Source organism: Pseudopodoces humilis, chromosome 5 (assembly GCF_049639895.1).
Source record: "Pseudopodoces humilis isolate 2021_Gansu_Grassland_sample_001 chromosome 5, ASM4963989v1, whole genome shotgun sequence".
In the NCBI taxonomy this organism is placed as follows: Eukaryota; Metazoa; Chordata; class Aves; order Passeriformes; family Paridae; genus Pseudopodoces; species Pseudopodoces humilis.
The window spans coordinates 40,032,508-40,054,666 of NC_142204.1; the positions used below are offsets into that span (position 1 = coordinate 40,032,508).

General features: G+C 42.0%; 1 protein-coding gene and 1 long non-coding RNA gene across 4 annotated transcripts in view; one reads left to right on the plus strand and one right to left on the minus strand.

Moving 5' to 3' along the window:
• Positions 1-552, minus strand: part of HELB (DNA helicase B) — a 16,851-nt gene extending 16,299 nt beyond the window's left edge. The window contains exon 1 of one of the 3 annotated variants that reach the window (XM_014249101.2): positions 278-552. In XM_014249101.2, coding sequence (XP_014104576.2) covers positions 278-470 — 193 coding nt within the window. In that variant the 5' untranslated portion in view covers positions 471-552. The remainder of the gene's footprint in view (positions 1-277) is intronic. The other 2 variants (XM_014249102.2, XM_088054746.1) reach the window with 2 other exon arrangements.
• LOC148184332 (uncharacterized) lies at positions 518-21,542 on the plus strand. The gene is made up of 3 exons (XR_015772449.1): positions 518-565; positions 6,685-6,838; positions 19,419-21,542. It is a non-coding gene; the product is annotated as an uncharacterized LOC148184332 (long non-coding RNA).
• Positions 21,543-22,159: the final 617 nt, after the last annotated feature.

Genomic DNA, 22,159 nt, shown 5'->3' on the forward strand with positions numbered 1-22,159 from the left:
GGTTCCCTTTCACTACCTGTTCATCACCTGCTTCGGTTTCCTGTCCCTGCCTGTGGTCAGTTCAGCGGGGAAGGGCCGAGCAGGGACCTTTCCCACACGGAAAGCGCCGCGCACTGGCGGCAGGGCCGGGGCCGGGCGCCGCCGCCATTCCCGCAGCGCCGGGCCCCGCTCGCTTCCCCGTTGCCCTGCGCGGAGCCCCGAGCCCCGAGCCCCGAGCAGGGAGGGCACCGCAGCCTGCCCGGCCCGGCCCGCCCCGGCCTGTCCCGCCGCCCCTCACCGGCGCTGCGCGGGGGCAGCGCGGCCGACAGCTCCCGCCCGCCGGCCTCCAGGAGCGCATCCTCCGCCAAGAGCGGCTCCTCCTCGAAGTCCTCGTCGCTCTCCTCCTCGTCGCCCGGCGCCTCCGAGCGCAGCGGCCGCAGGTGTCCCCAGAGCTCCAGGGTCGCGCCCCGCTGCCCCCCGCACTCCGCCATGCCGCCCCGGCGGAGATCTCCCCGCCCCCGCGGAAAGGCGGGACAGCGGCCTGAGGAGCCCGGAGCGGCGCGGGATGGGCAGGAACGAGGAGACGGTTTGGGTTTTTTTAGTACTTCGGGACGTAATTCTCTGTCTTTACATGACCCCTGTCACAAAACCATCAGATCATAACATCGTACTTCCTGTATATCGGATTATGTTTCACCCAGCTGCCCCCAGAGTAGTTTAATGTACAACTAGTAGAGTGTTCTCCGGAAGGCCCTCATTGAAAATCACCCTTCCTTTCCTACGCTTTAACCTTGGCAATTGCTGCTTAGTCCTCGCTTTTGCTCAACACCAGATCCTTGCCTTTTCTGAAATTTTGTGACAGTTCATTGTTGAAATACCAAGCTTTCTCATATTCAGTGTTGATCTCTCACTGAAGTCCCCCAGAAATCCTGCCATTCAGTCAGAAAGCAAGGCTTTCTACAAACCATTTTAAACTGATTTTCACTGCTGAGTAGTTAGCAGGTTAATATTTACCATTTTGTCATGTAGCTGTTTTTTTAGCAAAATTTCACAATTGTATTTTTGCATGTTCACGCCACTAGCAAGCATATGTTTTCATCAATTAATTTAGTTTTGTGAGATATTTTTTTTAAAAAAATCATTTTGCTGACTTCTGTGTTTTGATTTGCCCTGTCTCTATTTCTTCAACTATTTTCTTCCAATTTTTTCTTTGTTTTGCTTAATACAGTTTTGCTTTGCTCAGTACACTGGAGGCCGCTGTGGATGTCTTGCTGCTGCTTCAGAGTACTGGCAAGCAGATTAAAGGAGATGCAAAAGCAACAGGAGCTGGTGCAAGGCTGGTGGATTCTTCTGATTGAGATTAAATAACTGGGTGGTTTCACACCCCAAAAGACCAAAGTGCAACACAGAAATGCCCCCAATACTACACTAAATGGAATGCAGCAAATAATTTGCCCAGCTTCTGAGAAGCTGTCAGCAGCACAGACATACCCTTCAGAACAGTAGCATAGATTATTTGTACGTGTGTTTAGAACAAGTCATGTATAACAAAATCGATAAACATACAACAATTACTTTTGGTCTAACCTAAAAGAGACACAATTCTTTCCCACGTTGTTTCATGACTCCTTCCCATGCATGATCCAGGAGGCCTTCCACCCACAGGTCTACCCTATAAAGAATGTCCCCCTCTTTGCCACCTTCCTCCTAACAAAACTAAAAGGCCTTCAGCTCTCTCACACAGAGGCATGGGACTCTCCCTCTGTCCTGGCATGGTTCCAGGTACTCCATGCCTGGAAATATCTACATTACTGTGTCAAAGTAGTACCTATAACCTGACAGAGATGTGTAAATATTGCTGTTGCTGTTTTAAAACCCAACTGCAAGTCTCATGCATGCATAAGAATACTGAAATAGTTGTTCTTAGTTCTTATGCGATAAATATTAGGATCCTTTCTCCAGCTTAATTCACAGATAATGAAGTAACTGCTTTACATGGCAAGCTGAAAACACATGGCCTATAAAAGGGAGACATGAGAGGGAATGGAAACATTGATGTTAATTTTAAAAATTTTAAGCATTAGCTTACTGAAGAGTTTAATGGTGTAGGCAGTCATACATTTGAATCAGTGCTTTAAGATACTTTTTTCTTATGAAACATCATTTCATATTCAACTATGTATTTGTCTAAGTGAAACTGGATATCTGACTGCCCCAGTCTATTCTGAACATGCAAATTTAATACTGTATTCAGCAAGGCTGACTGGTATTTCCTTATCTTTCTACAATCCACACTATATATGCTGAATTTCTGTATGATGTCTTATATTTCCATTTCTCCTTATCATCCAGTAGGATGCATCCTGATTATGAATGTCTTTATGTGTGCCCAGCTTTATTAGGTAAGGCTTGATTTTCAAAAATGTCACTACTTGCCACTCACGTGAAGTCAGACTGGTTTTCTAGAGATGGGTGAGGATTAGATGTTTTTTTTGAATATTTGAGACTAAATGTTTTGCTCCTTTCAGGAAATGAAATGAAATTTTGTGATTTCAGTGACAAGCAATTGGTCAAGCTTCAGTCCTATTCTCTGCACTTCATGTTATTCCATTCACTTTTATTGTTTTCACTTCATTTCAGAATTTTCTTCTTTTTTTAGCATTTCATTTCTTCAACCTCTTCTCCTGTCTCTTTGTTTACCTTTCTTCCCTGATTTTACAATTTCAGTGTGAAGAATTTTCAGTCCTTTTCACTGCACCTCATTTAATCTCAGTACATTTTGTTATAGTCACTCCATTTCCAAATTTTCTTTCTCTTTTTTTTTTTCAATTGCATTTACTTTATCATATCTCCTTTCCAGAGTATTTGTTACACTTTGTTCTCTGATTTCAAGATTTAATTTCCTTTCCTGTCACAAAGGTTTTAAATCATACTTTGAAAAATACTTGGAAATCTTAGATAGCCTTTGGGGACTAGCTTATTCCCCATAATGTCTCACTTCAAATATCACCCTAAAATCCAAAAATGCACAGTAAACAGAAACATGCTTTGATAGCCCTTTAATTTATCCTCCAATGCACCATGATATCACTGCCATGATAATTCATGATTCTTAAAGTATAGTCTGTCATGACACATGACACATGACTGCTCTTTAAACTCTTAAAGTTTCTGCAGAAGAGTAGTGTTACTCTTCTGTCTGTGGATAAAAAAAAATCTGTCTATAAATTTGAACCCAATATTGGTGCATTAATTGAAAAAATGCAAATCCCTGCAAAGCAAAGTCATGATGAACAAGGATAGATAATTTGCTGACTCTTACTGCTTTGTGTCTTGTCCCACAGTAGCAAGTTTTCATTCAATAAAAAGTATGCCCATATAAATCTCCCTTTTTTAAATAGGTGTGTGAAATCCTACCCTGAAAACAATTTTCAGAACATTCTGACAGGTACCATTTATACACTGAAGGGTTATATTTATGCCAGCCTCCAGATTTAAGTAAGACTTGATACATTTTTTAGTGTTTCCCCACATGTGACACCCTTTTTCACAGGATGACTAGCAGTTCATCTTCAAATCTGACTAGGACTGGGAGTAGGGGGAGATTCCCTAGTCTCAAATTTGCCTGCATACTCACTGCTTCCTGATCTATGCTGGGATTCAAGACATTCCTGTCTGCCAAATCTGACAGTAAGACTGAGTTTGCCATCTGGGAGCATCGACTGGAAGTCCTCAGATGATTAAATTAGGTGATGTATCTAGCACAGCAGGAGGCAGGAGCAGCAGAGAAAGGGTTAAACTGTCATTCCTCTTGAGATGGAAAGGTTTCAGTTTTACACTGTGGTCTTTCAGGGTGTCGTAGACAAATCATATCCACAGAAATACTTTTCAGGAAGTGAAATTATGGACAACAGCAACACAGCCCAAGTGCCTTTTGTGATGTTATATTGAAATGCTGGACCCAAACAGCAGCGAGCTGTCCTTGCTGCTAGCCACGAGCCTCCTGGCATACAAGGTCCACAAGAAGTCAGCTACCACCAGCGTGACTTAATAGTGGAGTGTGGAGATTTTTGAGATCTAGGGATCCCATAAACAGGTGTCAACATATGGAAGCTTTCAGAGGGTGGTGGCTAGTGACAAGGGGCTGTAAAATGACTGCAGGTTAATTAGCACTTTTAATTGCCAAAGTTTCTCCTGTGAATTCTCTTCACAGCTGGGTGACATTTCTATAGATGAGGCAAAAAGTGGTAACTCCACTGACGCTTTTTCCCTAGACAGTAAATTTCAGAAAATGTCAAACATGTCATGTGTTAGATATATATGTCTCACAGTCTTCATTACAAATCAAACTTGTAGAACTTGAGACATTTAAACATTAACATTTTTTTTTTAAAGTGAGAGTTGTTATAAGAGCATCATATTGCAGCATGCTCAATCATAGTCTAGAAGAGGGGCTTTCAAAAACTTGATAGGGGTAAGATAGAGCCCCCTGGTTAGGACAGATACAGTGATACAACTTGGAATTCTGCCAATGTAAACCAGCACATTAGCAATAATGTTGAACTCTGCTTAGGAAACATGCTTGGCATTGTCAGGGCCTTAGGAGTCAAGGCAGATTCTTTGCATTTAATTCAAAGTTCTAAAACAGGACTGCTCCTTATTAAAAGCCTCAGAAGAAAACCAAGACAACCTTTTCATTCTCCTTTCTTCCCAAGCCCACAGAATGTTTGCAGCATCTGGTATGTATTTCCCCTTACAGAATGGTGACCTCATCGAGATATGGGATCAGAGTCACTTTAACTTAACCATACTGTTGTAAAGCATTTTAAAAAAATGTTTAAAAATTATTTTTTTCTGTGTCTGAGGGAGGAAAAAGCAAATCCAAGGGGTGAAAAAAAATCTGGATAAAATGGCTGCTGTTACAGACAAAATAAAAACAACCACCCAAATTACTATTTTTATAATTAGATGTATGTGTACAAAGATTTCTGCTTGAATATATTACATTCATTCACCAGGCTTTATGTCATACTTGTAGGTTTGTAGATCTCAGGAGGGAAATCCAGTACTGTTATCTGATTCGCCAGGAACACATAAAACCTCCCTTAACAGTGTTTCATATTCAGTAATATTTGGAAGTACTTTTTCTAAAACAGTCTCTATATGGGTGGTTTACAGAAAAAACCTCCTCTGTTTATCCTAATGTGTTCCATTAGTGAAAAGGCTACGGAAAACAGAAACAACAACAACCAAACCAAAACTAAAACAAACAAAAAAAAGCCCAAGCCCCCAGAAAATGAAAGACAGCCTTCTTAAGAAATGCCTGAAATTCTCCAATTCTACTTGTTACTTTATACTTGTAAATGAAAGGATGGGTGACTTTAATGACCATGTGATAATATTTTGGTTCACTTGTCCCTGGCTGCCCTCCCTCAGCATCCATTCCCCAGCATCCTTTCTTAATTAATGGTTTGGAGGAGAAATTAACTCCACAAGTCTACATTTTTGCAAGAGAATCCCAGAATTATTCTTTATGTTTAAAACTTAAAGAGCTATGATGTTCTGTAATGGTGTAATAACTACATTCCTGGTGAACCACACAGCAAAGGTCTGGTTAATAAACTCAAAATTAAATAGAATTCTCAGAGAAGGAAAATTCTCTGTCTTTTGAGACTGTCAAAAAGGATATTAGGAAATATGTTTTAAGTATTCTTGTGTAGCTGCTCATCTTTGCTTTTTGAAAATATTTTTCTGGTAACAGGGAAGACTAAATGGGGGTAAGAGGGGGTAAGAGGGTAGGGTGTATGTTTCCCTCAGGATTTGACTGAAGACTAGTATTTTCTGTGCTTATTTGAATCGGTTTTTTAATTTTCCTAAGCAGAAGGTCACCCTGCTGCCAACAGTATCACACTGTGAGGGTGTGATTCTGGGCCCAATTTCCATCTATATTTGCAAACTAACCTGGGCCAGAACAGGGCCTGAAGTGGAGGTGTGCCACCATCCACAATGTCTGCAGCTGAGGCACTCTGGCACATTTTGCCCTGTGTCAACAAACACCATGTCAGATGATGCCCAGGCCCAGAGAGCTTTTCTTTCCCCTCTCATAGTTAAGAATCAGGACCAATGAACAGATCCTGTTTTCTTTTCTGGTTCAGAGGTAGCTACTAAATCTTCCCAAGTCATTTACCTGCATACAGTTCTACTTTGCAGCTGTTTGCCACCAAAGGCCACTGCTCCCATTAGCTCTATAAAGCCTTTTGTGATACTCAGATCTGGAAAGCATTTGTAGCCACTTTCCCCCTCTTTAGTTCTTATCTGGAGCTTTCCTTGAAAAAGAATGAAATAAAAATGAGTAAGCACTTTCACAGTCTAAGATCTGGGACTTTTTCCACAGGGTTGAGAGCCCTTCCAATTATTTGCCTTCAGCTGGGCTCCTGAGTTTAGCTAGTAAGTTTTCTTTATAAATAAATCACGTCCGTGCACTAACCCTTCTTCGTTACTGTTCCCCCAAAATTTCTATACTTATCCGGTAACAAATTTAACGCAATTTTCTTCATGTGGTCTCATAAACGTAACGAGCAGATGGAAGTGCTCGGATTACAGCTAAAACCAGCTTAAATGCAGCTGTTCATCTTCTTTTGTAACAAAATCAATGAATACAAAGATTAATTTCTAAGTTTAATTTGTCTCTTATTCCTCAAACAGCCACTCCCAATAGGTGTTCTGCTGGAAAAAGCAAGGTTCCAGGATGGATTACAGAGGAGAAGGGATGAAGAAGGAGCAGATGAGAGATACTAGTAGAGTTGAGTGTGACAGGAAAGAACTTTACAATCCTCCCATTCATCCCAACTACTTCCAGGTCTGGATAGAGAGTTATCAGACTGTAAACCCTGCCTCTTGATTTTGTGTAAGGCACTTTGATACAAAGGACTTGTGGTTAATAGAAAAACTATTAACAGTGAACAGGGAACAGGGAACAGTGGTGGCGTCGTGTTGATTGATGCTGTCAAGCAGCAGTGGGTATAAAGGTCAGGAGGATTTAAAATCCTCTGGGATTTAATGTCACTATGCACTTCACTCTGGGATGGCTCCCATCCTAAATGAACCACCTGGAGAATGGAAGTAGCTTTGACAAGAGGGATATGACAGCTCTGAACTTAATCAAAAGTTAAAATGCTCAGTAACACAGTGCTGGGTCACACATCTAGCATGGATTAGAAGATACTCATGGAAAGTGAATGTACAGTGACAGCTGTTATAAATGCAAAGGCAGATTTGGGTTAAATAAAAACAATTTATTATAAAACAATTTCTATAAAAAAATAAACAATGAGGGAAAACCACAATAAAACAAACAGCGCAGCGCTGGGTGGACAGGGGTCTATACTCAAAGGTATAGGTGTTCCCAAATCCACGCAGGAGGGTAGACTGTCCGGGGTTTTTATAGGGATTTTTAGCCTTGAGGCCAAATTCCAGGCAGGCACCATTCATCAACAGTCCTTGATTGTCGTATGAATTGATTTCCTGGCATTGGAGAATAGAGTCGAATGGACGTCCGGACCGAGTCTCCTCATATGTAAAGAAATTCTGAGTGGCTCTTGTGGTTCAGGCCATCCGGATGGGATGGCTGGATCCGGGTTGGAGCCGATGGATATTTCGGCTGGATTTTTCCTTTTGTTTACTTGATGGCTTCCCCCAACGGTAGCCCGCAAGGCGAGGTGTTCGGGTCGGTGATGAATATCTCGTCGGTGCCTCTCCGTTTTGGCTTGATGTTTCGTTGTCCTGCCTATTCTTCCCCGTTGATGGTCACCGAGCCTGTCCTTGTCAGTTTGAGGAGTTTTTTTTTTTTCCTGTCAGCTTGATGGGCCGCGTCCTGTCTATTCTTTTGTTGATGGGCGCCGGCTAGGATCGTTATCCTTTGAGTGGGAATTCGTGGCTAGATCTGGGAAGGGCTTGTGTGTCATACTGTACTTTATATTTTATTTCGTTATTGTTATATACATTTATTTAGATTTTTACGAATTTTTACAAGTTCATTTCTCACAGTCCCCCGCCTAATAATTCATTACATTAAAAATTCGTGTTATTTCATCCAATTCTGCAGGGGAGGACTATAATTTTTTTACTCACATTCATCTTTTTCTCAGTCTGTTAACGAATTCTCACTATATGCTTGTGCCAGGTTATATTTATTTTCAAACTTCTTTAAGGCTTTAATCACATTTTCGTTTTCTTTTTCCTCCTCTAATTTCATTAGTTTAGAGAGAGGAAAAGGTCTCCCTTGCGCTTTCTCAGGATCAATTGGAAGTGTGGCAATCTGCATTCCTTGCACAACAGAGTGAATTAGTCTGATGAAGCAAGGAATTAAGCAGGGAAGGAAAATGATTCTGGCAACTGAACAAGTGATGAAAAATACTAGCTTCTTCCACCAAGCCCCTTGCCCGAATATCTGGTCCCACCAGGAGGCTTGTAGGATTGAATTCCATTTTTGGACTGGCACATGAGCTACCTTTTTTATTTCAGCAGCCAATCTTTTTATTGTTTCTCCGTAATCGTCTATTTCTATACAACACTCGGATTCGTTGTATCTGCCACACACTCCTCTCTCCTCGGTTAGCAAATAATCGAGAGCTAGTCTGTTTTGGTACACAAAAGCTCTCATTTGTGAATGTTGTTTGGCTAGGAGTTCTAGGGCTTCTGAAGTGTGGTTGGAAACTATCTTTACCACCGCTTGCAACTTGATAAGTCTGTTGAGGAGATAAATGGGGGTTCTGTAACCCCAGCTGCCATCATTTGCCTAAGTAGCGGCCCGTAATATTGAATGATCCTTTTGGCAGGCCATTCTTCCTCGTTCTACTTCTGGTTGCCTCCCGCTATTGGTAGTTTCCGTTTTAATTCCTTCCTTTGTCTGTTTAATGTCTCAAAGAGAGGGGCTCAATGATTTACTCTCTGTTTTAGGTAGAGTAAAGAAAAAGGACCGAATTATTCCAAGTGTGCAGGATCCTTTCTATTTTCTGGGTAGCTCGCTGTATGCCTTTTCCACATATCTAATATATACTATTAGGAGCTTTTTAACCCTTGTTCAACTTTGCCGGATCATCTCAATATTCCTTCAATCCTATTAGCTCATGGAAGGGATTGGCCCCAGAGTTTTTGTACCAGTAAAGTTCAATTATTTCCATCCATTCACAGTTATTCCCTCGGGAGCGACTCCAATAGCCCGCGGGTGGTTCAGGTTGCCAGGTTTTTGTTTTTGCTTTCCGAATTCACCGTGAGTGTGCTTACACACGGGGTATAGCCTACTAAATCAGTGAATTCTTTTCCTTCTGGTCTTTGTTTTGTTTTTGATATTTTAGAGCTTTCTCATTTTTAGAAGTTACTCTGGGGTTAGTCCCTCTCCCTTCCAAGGCTATCTTTCAGCTGATTTTAAACCGCCACAGATCTAAACAGTTAGATAGGACCTAATTCTGTGGCTATTTCTTGCATTAGATCTATGAAAAGATTCTGGTTGGGGTTTGGCAACCCCCAATTGCTGTATTGTTTCTCTAATTGCTCATAATGTTCACTAAGAGAGTTAAGCCTCTCCTGTTCTAGTTTCTTTTTCTGAGCTTCTGCTTCTTGCCTCTTTAACTCTAGGGTTAATTGTTTTATTTTGTTTTCAGGGTCTACCCTTCCTCATCCCTGGAGATAGCAGAATACTTGGTTGAATTGCAAACATACCCGGTCATCACTACTTTTTAACAAATCAAGGATTATCGGTTCATTATTAAAAAAGCCTTTTTTTCATGTTTTAAATTTTTACTTTCCCAATATACTTTCCCTCCCATGGTACACATTTTTAAATTCGCTTTATTGTAACATAAAGGGTTAACCGCATAATATGCCAAAAAGGTGGATTGTCTTTTCCCCCCTATCTAGACCGTTTTGTTACATTGACTGCAGATTGGAATTGGGGGAATCATTTTTCCACTTCTCTCTTATACCTGAAATGGGAAGTTTCAGTCTTTCTTTTCATAGGAGTTTTAGACTGCCGTTCTTAAGCCTTGCCCCTGAGTGGTAACACTGGACCTTCCCCTTTAATTCACAAAGATTATCCTGAGTGCTGTTAGACAAACAACGTTCCGGAGGACAGTAGTTAACTATTCGTCTGGTATCTGTGGCAGTCTGACCCTGCTCACACTTCCCCAGGAGACGCCCCCCCGGAGGTACTCGGGGAATCATTCTCTCGGCTAAGCACACGGCTAGACCCAGGACAGTCAGGATTCCCCACGGTGTATCCCCTCTGCCTTGCCCCTTCGCCCGTATAGAAATATACGGCGGGGATTACCATCTTCCCGGCAGCAGGGATATTCTTCAGGGGCCTTGTAGTTCTTATGGTGTATCTCCCTTTTAAGGTTAGCCCACCGAGACGACTTAATCGTGTCTGTCCTGCACGGTACTTTTACTGTCTTTCGGCACTCAATTTCCAAAGCCTCTGCCTTGGAGTCTAGTTTCCCTCTTATCCCCTTTTGAAAAAGTAGGAACCACTCAGGAGAGTCGAGTTCCAACAATCTCGCCCTGGTGGCATGTATTAAGAAACGGCTAGTCAGCTTCCTGTTCTTTAGTCAGACAATTGGTACACAGTCTCTTAGGTTTGTACTCTCCCCAACAGTGGGTTACTCAAATTTTGTTTACAACAAGCACATTTAAAATGTATAAATGGAAAACAATCACAGTTTGCGTTGATGTAACTTATCTGGTCTGCAGCTCTACGATTTTAGAACAATCATGTACTAATTTTTCTGAATAGAAACTGAGCAGGATTTTTTGTGCAGTGGTTTTCAATTCTAAACCGGGTGAGCTGATTAAGATGGCTTCATATTTTAGAAGCCTGGAATCAGTCAGCCACTTCTCTGCTTTTTGCTGCAATATGTTTTTCACATCGTGGGGAGTGTAAAACTACCAGGGGGGAAAAAGTTTTTGTCCTTGCTTCTCTTATTAACAGAGCCACTGTTACAATTGCTTGTAAACACGTAGGCTAACCCCGACTGATTGGATCTAAGATCTTTGAAGCCTATAGGCTTTCTTTTGTCTGCCCATTCCTGAGTCAGGACTCCCTGTGTTGTTTGTTTACTCACATTCACAAACAACTGGAATTCTTTATTCGTATCTGGTAGAGTTAGTACCGGGGCAGTCATAAGAACAGTTTTTAATTTCTGGAAATTAGACTCATCCTGTTCAGTTCACTTCAGCTTGTCAGTGTTTAATCTTTCATACAAAAACTTCACTTTTTCACTGAAACCCTCAATTCACTGCCTGCAATATCTTAAGAGCCCTAGAATTTGTCTAATTTGCCTTTTTGTTTTTGGTGCAGGCAATGCAAGGATGCCTGCTACCCTCTTCGGGTCTAATTTTTTCTTTGAGATATCTAATGTCTGAGGTATTTTATTTTTTATTTCAGGCTCTGTGAATTGCAGCTTGGATTTTGATACTTTCAAACTTTTCTTTCTTAGAAAGTTTAACAAGGCAATCGTGCTTTTCTTCACACTCTCTTCAGTCGGTCCAGCTATTAGCAAGTCATCTACATACTGTGAAAGCTTTGTTCTGTCTTCAAGAGCAAATTGGGTTAACATTTGTTCTAAAGCTTGTCCGAAAAGGTTCGGAGACTTTACAAACTCCTGGGGGAGGACCGTTCACTTTAGCTGTTGCTTACGGTTTTTATCTGGGTCCTCCCACTGAAATGCAAAATAATCTCTACTCCTTTCATCTAGAGGGCAAGTCTAAAAAGCATCTTTCAAATTAATCACACTATACCACACATCTTCTGGTGTGAGTCTATTTAGTAAAGTATAGGGGTTGGCCACCACCGGGAATCTAGTCCGGGTCCTAGCGTTTACCGCTCGTAGGTCCTGGACTAATCGGACGCTATCATCCGTCTTTTTACAGCCAGGATGGGGGTGTTGTGTTGAGACATGCAAGGCTCTAAAGTATCCCCGTTTAGGAGGTCATCAATTATTTGTTTCAACTCCCTTCTCTCTTTGAATGCTATACTTCAGGGTTTATTTTCTCTTCATTTTTAGGAGTCAACTTAAATATTTTCACCACTAATTCAGAATTTTTAATCAAGATATTAATTCTTAAAGCAACAATCATGTCCCTTCCCAGTAAATTGTAATCTGCTTCTTCTACTAATAGCAAATTCCCTAAGCAAATTTTATTTTCAGATTCTATTTCCACATCTTTTATTATAGGTACTTCAAAGGGGTCTCCCTTTGCACTGATTACAAAAACTTTTTCTCTGCTAGCCACACATCCGTATGGCAATTTCTGCAGGGTACTTTTCTCTGCCCCCAGTATCTACAAGAAAACTTACTTCTTGTCGTTAGGGGCCCACTTTTTAATTTTATCAAGGGCTTCTTGGATGTTCTGGTCTCTAAATTAAAGAGCCCCTGACACTCTTAATCTTCTTGAAAAAATTTTCTCTTCTTTTATTCTTTGTTAACAATTCCCCTGAACGTGTCTTACCTTTTTACAGTAGTAGCATTCGGGCTCTCTCTCGTGGGGCCGGGGCTGCCCAGTGAGAACCTCGACTTTTTCCCGGGTAGTGTTTTAAACTTACCCTGCATCTGTTCTTGTTTCTGGACTTCTTTTACCGCTGTTACTAAAATTCTAGCTTGCGATTTCTGCTTCTCATCTTCTCTTCTCATGTACACTTTTTGAGCTTCCCTTAGGAGCTCTTGAAGACTTTTATCTTGCCACCCCTCAATCTTTTCTAATTTCCTCCTAATATCTTCCCAAGACTTCGCAACAAAATGTGTTTATTCCAGAAACTCCCCCACAGGAGAGTTCGGGGTCAGTCTCAGAGTAAATCTGTAAACTTCGCCGTAATCTCTCGATCTATTCAGTGGGTGGTTTCCTTTTTCCTTGACACTCTTTGAAAACTTTTGCTAATGTTCTGGCCCCTAGGGACCGCTTCTCTTATACCTTGTACAATCATGCTCCTTAAATCCATTATGTTCCGTCTGCCTTCCTCTGTCTGTGCATTCCAGCTCGGGCTTGCGCTAGGCCATTTTCTGGTTACCTGGCATCCCCTGTGGATTGCGTCTGTCCCAGTCTCTGATCCGGCTTGTTTAATCATTTCTCTTTCCTCCGGATTAAACAGTGATCTCAGGATTGCCATAAGATCGTCAAAGGTATAAATGTTACTCCCTAAAAATTCATCTAACTTCTCTGCCACTCCGAGAGGGTCATCTAACAACCGCCCCATCTCTTTTTTAAATGCTCTTACATCTCCAGAGGTAAGGGGGGACATTCACAAAACCGATCACTCCCGGGGCCGTCGGTACTTCTTTAAGAGGGAGCAACCGGTGCCCCTCTTCACTCTCTCCCCATTCATTAAATCTATCATTCTCGCTCTTAAACGGGTTCTACTTGCGGGAGGGGAATTGGTGATTGTGTGTTGCCTCCCTGTTATTAATGGTGGGAATTTTGCCGCCACCCGGTTGAAGGGAGGAGTCCCCTCCGTTGTATGGGAGGGTCCCGGTTGTGGCGGGTGGGCCGGCAGGGGTGGGTAGGGGGTTCCCCCGCCTTGCGCAGAAAAAACCTCCGAGGAGGTTGCTGTGGTTACAGTGTTTACAGGCGGGGAAAGGGGAAGGGCTGCCGGCATTGCTGCTGGCCCCGAGTCTCCCGTCTGAGACACACGTATCTCAGTGGGTTGGTCTCGGGGGCCCAAGGGTGCTGTGGGCATTTCTTGATCTGCAGAGGAAGGTCCCGCTGGTCCTCGATACGGGGGTGGTAAGTGATCGAGGGGTTCCCAGGACTCAGTTTTCGACTCACGTTTTTCTTTTTGCTTTATTGGAAATAGCCCTACTCTGGCATTTACCCAGAGCTTGGCGTATTCCCTCTCCTCAGGATCTGAGGGGACTTTGTTCTCCACATAGGAGAACAACTTGTTACACGTCCATTTTTCAAATGTGCCTAACACTGGCCAAGTGAGGTGACTTTTCAAACTCCTGTCCTCCCCAAACCTCTATACAATAATGTATTAATTTCTCCTTTGATTTCCCCTTCCTCTGGGGACAATCTTCCCAGTGTTTTAGCATCCACCCCAAGGGACTCTCCAGTGGGATGTCTGGTGATTCCTCCCTGATCGGAGGGAATCTTCTCCTGTGCTTCTTCCTTGAAGCTTACTCTTTATCTGCCCTATACTTCGCAAAAAATATGTATCCTATCTTCGACTTGTCCGTGAGTCGAGATCAGCTTCTACGTTGCGTACTCAGGAATCTAACTTTGCCGATAGTCACCTTTCAGCGAGCTGAGCTGAGGTCTCTTGTAATCGGAACTTTTGATTCTTCCCTGGGCCTCTCCCTGGGTCCGTTACTAAGAGGGTTTACCAGCCTCGAGCTCGACAAGACGTCCCTTCCCCTCTTAGTACCTTGCGATCAGTTCCCGAGACACCCTTTGGTCTCAGGTTTTACCAGTGTGTGTCGAGGGAAAAAAAAAACTTTCACTCTGTATCGCTTCCTTCGCGGCCGGCCAATTCCCTCGCGGGAGGATGGAAACGCGACCTTGAAGTCCACACTCGCCCCGTGATCAGATCACGTCTCACACACTCGCCCGATCGCCCGCTCAACCAGCAGTACTTACAGCTATTTTCCTGCGTGGGTGTCCCTTGTGCGCACTAGACGTTTTACGAGCAAAGTAAGCCGCGGCTCCCGAAGGCTCCGTGCCTTCCGAGCTCTCCGATCCGGATTTATCCTTTTTATTGTGGTTTTTACCTCCGCCTAAATTTGGTTCGGATATCGGAACGAACTACGGGGGTTCTCAACTCACCAGGCCGCCAAAATCAGCGGGGGTACCCGTCCTGGGCAGCGAGATTCCCCGCAGTTTCTCCGATCCGAGTCACGGCACCAATCTGTTATAAATGCAAAGGCAGATTTGGGTTAAATAAAAACAATTTATTATAAAACAATTTCTATAAAAAAAATAAACAATGAGGGAAAACCACAATAAAACAAACAGCGCAGCGCCTGGGTGGACAGGGGGTCTATACTCAAAGGTATAGGTGTTCCCAAATCCACGCAGGAGGGTAGACTGTCCGGGGTTTTTATAGGGATTTTTAGCCTTGAGGCCAAATTCCAGGCAGGCACCATTCATCAACAGTCCTTGATTGTCGTATGAATTGATTTCCTGGCATTGGAGAATAGAGTCGAATGGACGTCCGGACCGAGTCTCCTCATATGTAAAGAAATTCTGAGTGGCTCTTGTGGTTCAGGCCATCCGGATGGGATGGCTGGATCCGGGTTGGAGCCGATGGATATTTTCGGCTGGATTTTTCCTTTTGTTTACTTGATGGCTTCCCCAACGGTAGCCCGCAAGGCGAGGTGTTCGGGTCCGGTGATGAATATCTCGTCGGTGCCTCTCCGTTTTGGCTTGATGTTTCGTGTCCTGCCTATTCTTCCCCGTTGATGGTCACCGAGCCTGTCCTTGTCAGTTTGAGGAGTTTTTTTTTTTCCTGTCAGCTTGATGGGCCGCGTCCTGTCTATTCTTTTGTTGATGGGCGCCGGCTAGGATCGTTATCCTTTGAGTGGGAATTCGTGGCTAGATCTGGGAAGGGCTTGTGTGTCATACTGTACTTTATATTTTATTTCGTTATTGTTATATACATTTATTTAGATTTTTACGAATTTTTACAAGTTCATTTCTCACACAGCCAAATTGCCCAAATCATGTGGCTTTGTTAGCATAGCAGTGATGATAAAATAAAGGATAAAGCTCCCTTTGGGGTCCTCACACAGAGTGAAATTTAAGTTTTCCAGACCAAAATGCCAGATGCTGGTAGAAATGTGTTGTGTTTTGGGATTGATATAGTGCTGCAGCTATTATCCCTTTCCTTTGGAAATGTATTAGACCTTTAGTGATCACTGCAGGCCAGTAGTTTTTTTTATTTCTCAGAAATAAAATTACAGGATGATTTTTTGAAACTTAAAAAGCTTATTCAGACTTGATTGCATGTAGCAATTGTTTTGTGACCATGAAACCAGAGCCTGTTACCTTCACTGACAGGTTTTCTCCCTTTTTGTTGACATACAGCAGTTCTAGCAGGTAGTGACTTGTGTGTTCCGGGTTTTGAAGTTTCAGAGTTTTTTTGTTTGGTGTAGATTTTGCAATGAACTTTTCATTTTTTTCTGAAGCATAAAATTTGAGACAACACATGGCAAAAAGATAAAATAGAAGGGCAAGTCTAATGTGGAGTTTTAACATTTGCAATTTAGCCAAGATTTCTCTCATAAGTGATGGAAGAGTTTGCAGTGGTAGCCATGGTGTGTAGGAGTCTCTCCCCACATCTCCAGTCATGCAACACTCTGGAGTAGTGCTGACAGAGCACACAGAGCAGGAGGGTGGAGGGGAAACACAGGAAAATGTCAGGGCTACCTTGAACTATAGGCTGAAAAATTTTAGAAGAGGCTGAATTATGGAGGAATGGGGGAAGATGTGAACATGGAAAAGAAAAAGAGGTCCTTTCTGAGGATGGGGAAGGAAAAAGTAGAAAAATAATGTAAAATAAAGAAAGGCTGACTTTCCATAGTTGTTTCTCAAGGAAAAAGCCCAACACTCTTAATAAGCAGTGCTGTCTCCACTAAACTCATTTAGAAAGCAAATCCTGGCTAGAATTTTGATTAGTAATTATGAGCATGTTTCCTTTCACCTACAGCTTTCCAGGGAGAGAGACAAAACATTGACTGAATCCAGTGATTTCTCTTTTGTATTAGCACTATTCACACATCATTCATAATGCCCCAAACAACAGTAATGAACATATTCTATACAGTGAGCTACTTAGCAGTGAGCAAGGGAAATTATTTGTTTAATAATAAGATGACCCCTGAAAAGTTAGTTTTAAGATGTAAAGCAGACAAAATTATTTCTTGACATGACATGTGGCAAAGGTTTTCTAACACACAAAGATCTTTCTACTCCTTTGTATGAGTCTACTCATGTAACAGCTATTCAGAAAATAATACAAATGTGTTTATATCAATGATAGTCTGATACAACTGAATATTATCCGCTACCTATGCTCAGGGCATTTTAGCTCTTGACCTGTCACAGGGTTAAGGGGAGAAATCCAGATTTGTTTGAAACAGCTCTGAGAACAGCAGTTAAAAATATTTCTTGAACATACCATATATATACCTTCTATTATGCAAACATTATTTTCCTTCATTCTGATATCAGAGATGTGAACTATCTTCAGAGAATGAAATGCCATCTCAAGATAAATCATATGGTTACTTACTAATGCTGCTCTATCAGAGCATCCAAGTCAGTGCTAAGCAATCTAGCAAGTGGAGGAAAGGGTGAGTCATTATTAAATTTATGAGAAGCTGCTTCATAAATCCTATATAATCACTTTTTCTGAGTTGACTTGGGAAAATCCTTTAAAGCTGCCTCATTCTATTTGGCATCCACAGTAGCTCAGTGTGATAGAAAAGATTTACTTTTCCCCAGACAACTTCCCAGAGCCCTTGCTTTTCAGCTGACATCGAGGAAAGAGCCTGTAGCAGTGCATTTCAATTTAGAGTCAGATTTAAAGTCTTCGAAGGCACCTGAATTTAAGCAAAGATTAGGCACATAAAACCAAAATTACAACTCGAACCCCATCTGTAATTCCCTCATTCTGGAATTATTGAACCACCCTGGGTATCTAGCTTATTTACTTCAAAGCTTTCCATGTCTCTGCCCAAAGCTCAGTGAGGATTCACAGCTGGGGTGTTTCTCCTCCTAACTTTCCCATGGGGTCTGCTTCAGCAGCCCTCCTGGACAGCTAATGCCTTAGGAAAATCAAAGATTCATAGGTGGAAAGTAAAAGAAAAGGAACAAGATGAAAGTCTGATGTTGAGCATTAGTCTAGGGCAGGGAGGTCCCAGGGTCCCAGTGGATATTTACAGTGGCTCCTTCATGCCACATAAGCTCCTCAAGCCTCTCTCCTGAGCTGCAGGCTCCAAGCAGCTGTATCTGGCCATGTCCCAAGATGGGCAGGATTTTGAATGACACATAACCCTTGATGCACCCTGCTGGATGCTCCTTGCTGGCCCCTGATACAATTCCTGGCAGCAGTCAGGAAACAAGGGCAGGGCTCTAAGGTCAGTTTCAGTGCCCAAAATCTGGAGTGTCAGAGCCTAGCTCCAGCTCTCATCAGTCTGGTCCCTGGAGTGGGAGAGGAGTCTGGGGCTCACAAAACCTTGCATCCACAGTTGAGTTTCTCCTGAGCTGAAACCAGAGTCTGGAAAGCTAGAAACTGTAGTTGTGTGCCAAGAGGGCACTTGAAAGCTGTCTAAAGCAATTATTTTATGCAACATTTTTGAAAGATTAAGACATATTTTTCATCTTTGAATTGCTAAATGACAGTTACATTTTTTTACTTCCCCACAGCTCTGGAATATTACCCAGGTCCAGAACAGAATTCATTACCTTGCTAATTTTGAGGGGTTTGACTTTTTTGATGACCAACCCTCATGTTACTCCTAAATCCCTTAGCTAATCAACAGATCTATCAGGGTGTGCTCTTGAAGTGTATTGTGCTTGCATTTTACATCAGTGACTACTGGCACAGAATCAAAAAGCCTAATTGGGATTAAATATTCATATAAAATAGAGAACAGTGTCAACAGCAGAACTCTTACTAGCATGTTCCTTCTTGCTTGCCTTTGCAATAGCTGCATCTCCTTCTTTTACTCTGTTGTCATTCTTGACTTTACTGATTCCTGCTTGTCACTGAGTTTATATATAGGGTTTTCCTTCCCATTTGATTTAAAACAGCAGTTGTAAGAGCTCAGCAGCTGCCAGGGGTATTCTTTTATTTAAGCCATCTGACTCACTTTGATATATTAATAAATGAGAGACCCTTTTCTTCAAAATGCTTTTTTCAGATTTCTGCCAGCTTAGAAACAATTTCTCCCAAAATTTACAGTGCTTGTGAAGATGAACAAAGCTCACAATGGCTCAATTCCCTGTAAGCATAGCAGATCTCAGCTTGAAACAAGACAACCACCTAAACTATACATTTAATGCACTGCAATTTTTATTATAAGGTGCTTCTTATATGTTTCATTATTTTCTGCAGTATTATTAAAGACAATCTAATTCATTATCATCTTCTAAAAAGAGAATTTATTACCTGAGGTTTTTCTTGTTTTCATTGACATGACCAAGTAATGAATAGCAATTAAAGTCTGAGAAGAAGTTTACTAATACAGAGATTTTTAAAATAACAGACAGAAAGCAATTTAGGAATAAATTATCAAAAACTAGCCCTGAAATTTTTTGGTTTAGTATTTTTTTTCCTTGATTGACAGAGGAAAATTATACTGCATATATCTTCTTAGTCAATATTGGTTTTGTTTGGTTTTCCTTCAGAGTGTGTTGATTTTGACACTATTTTTTCCTTTCCTTTGCAGAAACTCTAAAGAGTGAACATCCTTCAAAACAACTGGCGTGACACAAGACCAGCAGTGTGCATGTATAGATTATCAGGACCTTAAATAACTCTCATGTTGCATTCAGTGATCTGAATTTTCATGCTGCTAATGTAAATGCCTGTTCAATTTTACTTTCTGCTGCTGTACTGCAAGTATGAATGTTGCCATTTTCTGTAAACCCAAAAAGATCTGGCAAAGCAACACTGCTCCTGGTCTTGACAGTGATGGCAGTGTTTCAGCTTCCATTAAACAAATGGGAAAAGACTTAAAAAATTAAACAGAAAGTTGAATATTTCATAGTGGCTTTGCTAAATGGGACTGGTCTGTCTCTTCCAGAGAACTCTACAGAAAGTGACCTCTTGTGGCAGTTGCATGTCCAAGATGTCCATCTGCACGTGTGCAGGGACTCCTGCACCACAGCACGTCTCAGGCAAGGCTTTTTTCAGCTGGCCAAGCCAGGGGAACCTGGCCCCAGAGATCTGAAACCCAGACTTAGGAAAAGACTGGAGAAGTGCTGCTGCATTTAAGCACCTGGCCCTGTTTCTGTGCGACTGCAGGGAGATCTCAGATATCCTCCCCTTTCCTCCCTAGGCTGCAGAGAACCTGAGATGGATCTTATCTGTGCACGGGTTTATATACGAGCTGAGAAAATTAACAAATAATGACTGGGTTCTGTGTTCCATTTCCATGACAAAAAAGAGTTTCCCACAGTTTTCAGGTGCCATTTGTTGATTTCTTCCCAGCACTGGGTGATGCTAAGGGGTTGATGCCCAGATCTCTGATGTAATGAACTCTTGTGCTACTTTGGGTGTGTCTGAAAGGTGGAGGGGTGGCTGTGGATCAGATGTGTGCAGGAGCTGGCAGCACTGGATGTGCTCTGCCCAGCACTGGAGGAGACAAATAATGACAGTGAGAAGAGTCAGAGCTGCAAATGCACCTGAACAATCAGTCCACCAAACAGAGGCTGTGTCAGGTGATGAGACCTGGAAACAAAGATGTTCCTTGTTCAAGGAAGCCAAGGGGAGCTCTGTGAGGAATAAGGTGATGCTATTCAACTCATCATGCCTCCTCTGCAGTGAATTAACTGAGGCATCTCTGCTCTGTAAAGCTAAACAGTAAAGCAGTTGCTGTGCCTTATATCCCATTTTAGTTTCCCTGTGAAGTGTACAAGCTCCATTACAAAATAAATAGCCCAGCAAAGATCTTCTGGATAGTTATGTGTTAACAGTGTTTTGAGGATGTTCACATTTTCTCTGTGCACTTTCATATGTATGCAAGCTTCTACTGGAATTGATCCCCTAAAAAAGGGTTTATGGCTAAAATATTCTACATAACATTTGATAAAATTTTATAAAATGCATCTCATAAAATCCTGCAGAATGTCTTGTATGGTACAAAGCTGTGAAGTGCATCTCATAAAATACTCTGAAACCTGTATCTTGAAGCAGAGGATAGATCAAATACTGCAGCAAATGAATTTGGATGACACCTGGCTTTCACAGCGATAGGTTTATTATTGGAATCTGCTCTGCTGGAAGAGATGTGAGGAGGGAGAGGAGAAGGTAGGGGGAAGGGAAGCACGGACTGCCCTCTTGTGTGATGAGCCACCTTCAGCTAGGGAATATTTATATTAGTGTTATAAATGAAATCAGCGAAATTTTATCAATAAGGATTTTATTGGAAAATTTGTAAAATCAAATTTTGGAACAGCCACAATCAAAGTCAGTGTTGAGCCCGGGATCGGCACTGGGTGAACTCTGAACCAGCCTCTGTCGCATTGATTTCCCCAGGTTCACAAACTGTCTTTCGGAGAGCTGAGTTGTATACAGTTTTTTCAGCCTGAGGCTATGCAGCTTCAGTTTCTTTCTCTTTCTTGTGTTGTTACATATTCACATTTCTGGTCTGTTGATGAGTTTTTGAGAAGGGAAGAGAATTTGAGTAGTTTTTCGGAAACTGGACATTGAGATGTATGTTCCTGAGGATTTTGACTAGATCAGTATCAGGCATTAATTGCTGGGTCGTTTAGTAGGCTGTCTTGCTTGGGGGGACCCATCTCTCCTCCTTCTCGGTGTTATCTTAATTGCTGGGTAGTTCTCTTGCAAATTCCTGGGTTTCCAGCAGCTGCTTTTGCAATATCAAGTTGTTTGTGTTTTATACATAAAACATGCTTTTATACTTGATTTTATATGTGTACAATAAAACACGAATTATACCAACATATATTACATTAGTGTTACAAGAAACTTTCTTTCTGACCTTTCTGTCCCTCCCAGCACAATCACTGCTCTGGGCAAGGAGCAAATCCATAGCAATCCCTCTCAACTGGGCAAAGCTAAATAGGCAACAGCTCCCTGGAACATGGCAAACACTGTATCTGCCTTCCAGTCTCTTAATAATATGTATGCATGTTTCCCTTGTTTTGTGTAAGATGCCACAAGAAAGAAAATTACTCCAGCTCCTTTCCTGGGGCTGTCAGGACAGATGTATCCCAACTTCCATGTTCATGGAGAGGTTTTGTTGGAGGGAAGATTTTGTTGTAGGGGTAAGGTCTTTCTGGAGAATGATGCTTCCCCTTTCACCAGGGAAGAGGTGATGGAAAAACTGAGCCTTTTTAAGCACTTGGCCATTCTGACACCTCTGTCACAAACCACTCATGCATGAGATGTCAAGCTGTCACAGCTTTGTGACACTGGCTCACACTTTAAGCATGTTCAAAATAT